General features: G+C 37.5%; 1 protein-coding gene across 1 annotated transcript in view; it reads right to left on the bottom strand.

The window, feature by feature from the left end:
* Positions 1–21: 21 nt before the first annotated feature.
* LOC106871552 (zinc finger protein 83) overlaps positions 22–5,447 on the bottom strand; it is a 19,136-nt gene continuing 13,710 nt past the window's right edge. The window contains exon 2 of the mRNA XM_014918055.2: positions 22–2,593. Within this exon, the coding sequence (XP_014773541.1) occupies positions 128–979 (852 nt within the window). The 5' untranslated portion in view covers positions 980–2,593 and the 3' untranslated portion in view covers positions 22–127. The remainder of the gene's footprint in view (positions 2,594–5,447) is intronic.

Genomic DNA, 5,447 nt, shown 5'->3' with positions numbered 1-5,447 from the left:
ATATATATATAGATAGATATATATGTGTTTCAGACACAATGTTATATCATGATATCTTAGGATGGAACCACCAGCAGTGTAGCAACATTCATGATATTTAGTGATATCTTATATGAAGTATGAAACATCAGCCTTCTGTGTGTGTCCAGACATGTGCAGCTAAGAGATTGTTTTCTTCAAATGTTTTATTACAGATTTGACATTGGTATTCCTCATCTCCTCTATGTAGCCATTTGTGTTTAGTTAAGTGGCTGTTCTGAGTGAAAGCTTTACCACATGTCTCACAACGAAATGGCTTCTCTCCTGTGTGTGTCCACTTGTGCCTGGACAGGTGACTACTACGAGAAAACGATTTGCCGCAAGTGTCGCAAGTATAAGGTTTCTCCCCAGTGTGGATACGTTTGTGGCCGGATAGATAACTGTTATGTGAAAATGCTTTGCCGCATATGTCACAGCGGAAAGGTTTCTCACCTGTGTGAATCTGTAGGTGCGTCGTTAAATGACTGTTGCGGGAGAAATTTTTCCCACACTCGTCACAATGGAATGGTTTCTCCCCACTATGTACACTCTGGTGGCTTGCCAAATGACTTGTACGAGAGAACGTTTTACCACAAATTCTGCAGGTATGTGGTTTCTGGCCGGAGTGCATCCATTTGTGTGTCGACAGGTAGCTGTTCCGAGAAAATGTCTTACCACAGATTTCACATTGATATGACTTTTCACCTGTATGAATCAACACATGTTCCGACAAGTGACTAGTCTGCGAGAACGTCTTGCCACATACTTTGCATTCATAGGGTCTTTCCCCAGCATGCATTTGTTTGTGTCGATATAAAGTACAATTGAGGGAAAAGGATTTGTTGCAGATATTACAGGTATAAGGTTTCTCCCCAGTATGTACACGCATGTGCCTGGTTAAATTAGCACTGCGGGAGAAGACCTTATTGCAGATTTTACACTGATGGAATTTGTCATTCATCTTTGATATTATTCTTGTGTTTTTTATTTGTTTTCAAAACATTCAGCAGTATTATGTTGAAATGAAAATAATTTTTTCTCATTTGTCTCTCGCTAAAAGTTCATTACATCAAAGCTCAACCAAATAGATGACAACATAACCCGTTTTTCAAAATTAGATGAAATAATGCAGACAAAGTAATTCATTATTATTATTATTATTATTCAGTAGTTTTATTTAGCTTTCACTTCACTACCGAACGCAGCTCTGTGTGCCTTGGGTATGTGATGTGGTTTGTTGTGATGCTCTTATGGTTACTGTATTGAAAGTGTTTTGCGTAGGATGTGTGCAGTGCCCAGTAGTGCAATTTTGTGTATGCTATATATATTTGTAAGTCCTGGTGTTTTTGTTATGTATTTGTCTGAATATTTTTTTATTATACCTAAGGCGCCTACTATGATAGGAATTGTTTCTGTTTTTAGATTCCACATTTGAGTTACTTCTATTTCCAGGTCTTTGTATTTTGAAAGTTTCTCCATTTCTTTTAGGGAAACGTTGTCATCTGTTGGTATTGATACATCAATTATTATTATTATTATTATTATTATTATTATTAAGATGGTGTGCAGGCAGAGTTGTTAGCATACCGGACAAAATGCTTAATAGCATTTCGTCTGGCTCTTTGCATTCTGAGTTCAAATGCTACCAAAGTCCATCCTGTCCTTCATCCTTTTGAGGTTGATAAAATGAGTACCAGCTGGACACTGGGGTCAATGTAATTGACTAGCTCCTGCCCAACAAACTTTCAGGCCTTGTGCCTGTAGTAGAAAATATAATTATTATTGTTATTATTATTATTATTATTATTATTGATGAAAAAAGCCTGTAGTGAATAGACATTAATTATCCACATGTTGGTTGCCATAATGTTGTAAAGTTCACCGAATAGTTCTTAGCAGATGAGACTGGCCACTGGAAGGATATGCCAAACTATACTGAGTTAACCGAAATGGAACTACGAAATGGAACAAGGCTTATGTGAAATGATAGCCTTGATATCAAATAACATTTTTAACAAGCTCCAACAATATATATCTAATGGTATCTGGCTTCATGTTGTTTATCTGGGTTTATCAATGAAATAAGTAATGGTTTATAATGAGAGTTAACTCAGTACAAAACCACTTACACTGTTCCTCTATCTTTCACAAACTTATGACCTCATGTCAGTCATAGTAACCATCCTCATCATTGTCATCATCATCATCATCATCATCATTGATGTTGTTGTTGTTGGTGGTGTTACTATTATAATTATTACCGTTATCAATCATAAACGTAGTCAGCTGGCAGAATTGGTAGCAGTTCTTTTGATTTTTATGTTCTGAGTTCAGATTCTGCTGAGCTTGACTTTGCTTTTCGTCATTGCAGGATCGATAGAATAAATACCAGTTGAACGCTGGGGGAATGATATAATCAGCTAAACCCTTCTCCCTACAAAAATGCTGGTCTTGTGCTCAAAGTAGAAAGAATTATTATTGTTGTTGTTGTTATGACTGAAGCCTTTAATCTTATGACTGATCCTGGGTTGCATCTTCAGTGGAGAATTCTCTGTAGCAGATGGCGCAGGTGTATCTAAAATAAAAGAAAGATAGAGTGAATGAGTGAGTGAGTGTGTGTGTGTGTGTGTGAGAGAGAGAGAGATAGAGACAGGGGGAAGAAAGTGAGAGAAATTATATGAGTGAAAGAAAAAGAAATCTATACGAAATTAAAAATGAGAGAGAGAAAGACAGAGATAGATGAACAGGTAGATAGATAGATAGATAGATAGATAGATAGATAGATAGATAGATAGATAGATAGATAGATGGATGGATAGAGAAAGAGATAGAGAGATAGTGTGTGTAAGTGTGTATGTGTGTGTATGTGAGTGCGTGAGAGAGAGAGAGAGAGAGAGAGAGAGAGAGAGAGAGAGAGAGAGAGACAGGGGGAAGAAAGTGGGAGAAATTATATGAGTGAAAGAAAAAGAAAGCTATACGAAATTAAAAATGAGAGAGAGAAAGACAGAGATAGATGAACAGGTAGATAGATAGATAAATAGATGGATGGATAGAGAAAGAGATAGAGAGATAGTGTGTGTGAGTGTGTATGTGTGTGTATGTGAGTGCGTGAGAGAGAGAGAGAGAGAGTGTGTGTGTGAGAGAGAGAAAGAGAAGGAGAGCAAAATAAATCGGAGACAGAGCTGGAATGTGAGGTGTAACAGTAATTGAACTAGAATCCAAATTGTCAATATGATGTCAGCCTAATTAAATATTATTAATGTGTTGGGATGGGTATAACTAGCACAATTACATCCTAAATCTGAGGCTTAATGAATGTCATGACAAGGAAACTAGAATAACTCAATATGTTGTTGTAATTACTTTTAGTGTTAGACAGGATTTCATAGAAATATGACTGTTGAAGCACGGAAAGTGAATGGTTGATGATACACACTGAATGACAAAGAAGTGAGGAATTGATAAAAGAGGGTGAAGCTTCCTATCAGAAAATACTATCACAGAACTCTCGCTCTGTCTCTCTCTCTCTTTGATGTACAAACCCAATTCTTGTGTTCCACAAGGTTCAGTTATGTGTTCTACATTTTCCTTCCTATATATGAATGACATACATGTATTGTCGGCTATAACAATGATCTTTTCAATCAATGAAGATGCTTTCACAGTCTTTGGCATTTAAGCCAGCCATCATCATCATCATCATCATCATCATCGTTTAATGTCTGCTTTCCATGCTAGCATGGGTTGGACGATTTGACTGAGGACTGGTGAAACTGGATGGCAGCACCAGGCTCCAATCTAATTTGGCAGAGTTTCTACGGCTGGATGCCCTGGTCAAAATATCCTACCCTTTTTATACTCAAACTGGGCAAATCCTGTCACTCACACATACTTGACAATGTCATTCTAAAAATAAGCAATCACATCATTGAAATCTGAAAGCATTGAGATAATGCAGGATTAGTTCAAAAGGATATGAATAAATAAGCATTACATTTGTCTGAGCAGTCTGGATGATAAAGGGTTAGTCTTAACTTGACATTCAGTTCATCAACATCATCTACAAGCAGACTGAAAAGCTTCATGCTAAGATGCTATAACACTGGTTCTTCCTATGAAGATGATATCATAGTCTTCAAAACTTACTTGATATTTCATTCAACAACATCATCTCCACATGAAGACCTTAAAATCTTATGTCAAGCTTTCACTATCTCATTGGTTAGATTTCTCAAAATATTCTCACCATGGGGTCACAAACATATTGTCTCTTTCACCAGCAGAAAAATACAATAATTTTTTTTTTAACACAAGACACAAACTTCTAACTCATAACTCTTGGACAATACAAAGTCAGAACACTTGGATAATATGAAGTTAAAAAGTTAAAACTCATAAAGTCACTACAAATGCAAGGTCTTACAATCTCAGATGTCTTAGGGTCGATTTGCTCGATTAAAGGCGGTGCTCCAGCATGGCTGCAGTCAAATGACTGAAACAAGTAAAAGAGTAAAAGAGTAAAGAGAGAGTATAAGTAGACCTAGAACACTGAGGAGGTATTAGGAAGGTGAGAAACTAGCAGACATAGACAAAGGATTCAGTTGTTTGTGTTGATAGAAGGTAACTGTGATAGGGAGGGGGTGCAATGTAGTAGTGGTGGAGGCATACCAAAGACTTAGCAATTAGTGATGATGGTGTTGCTAGGTAACTGAGGTGAAGGTAAATCAAAGACTTGGTAATTGATAGTTTGTAGCTGAGGTGGTGGAAGGTAGCTGAAGTGGGGGTGGATCAAAGATTTGTTAATTGGTGGTGGTGGTGGTGGTAGTGGAAAGTGATTGTGGAGAAGGTAAATCAAAGACTTGGTAATTAGTGGTAGAGGTAGATCTTCAAAAAACTTGGTAGCAAAGGTAAGCCAAGAAAACATTGTCTTATTGATTAATCAAAGAAAAAAGGAAGAGGAGGAGGAGGAAGTGGAGGAAAAAGATGACAAAGAACAACAAAAACATCATCGTCATTATTATAAACAGTAACAACAACAACAACAACAACTAGAATTCAGTTGGGACTTACAATGAAAAGTCAGGGATGACATTCCAGAAGGGTGTTAGATTTTGAGGGTATATGTTTAGTGTTGGATTAAGAAGGACAGAGAGAGAAAGAGAAAGACACACAGAGACAAAGGGAAAGAGAGAGAGAGAGAGAAAGAGAAAGAGAGAGACAGAAAGAGAAAAGAGAGAGGGAAAGAGTTTGATAGAATGATGAAAAAAGGGAAATGTGGGTGGGGTGTATTAGATGTTTTGTAGTAGTGGTGGGGGTTGCGATGGCGGCAGCAGCAGCAACAGCAGCAGTAGTAGCAGCAACAGTGGCAGCAGCAGCAGTAGTAGTAGTAGTAGTAGTGGTGGTAGTGGTGGTGGTGGTGGTGGTAGTGT

Source organism: Octopus bimaculoides, chromosome 4, assembly GCF_001194135.2.
Source record: "Octopus bimaculoides isolate UCB-OBI-ISO-001 chromosome 4, ASM119413v2, whole genome shotgun sequence".
NCBI classification, from domain to species: domain Eukaryota; kingdom Metazoa; phylum Mollusca; class Cephalopoda; order Octopoda; family Octopodidae; genus Octopus; species Octopus bimaculoides.
Note: the sequence above shows the minus strand (reverse complement) of the source record. Positions and strands in the feature narration are given on the sequence as shown.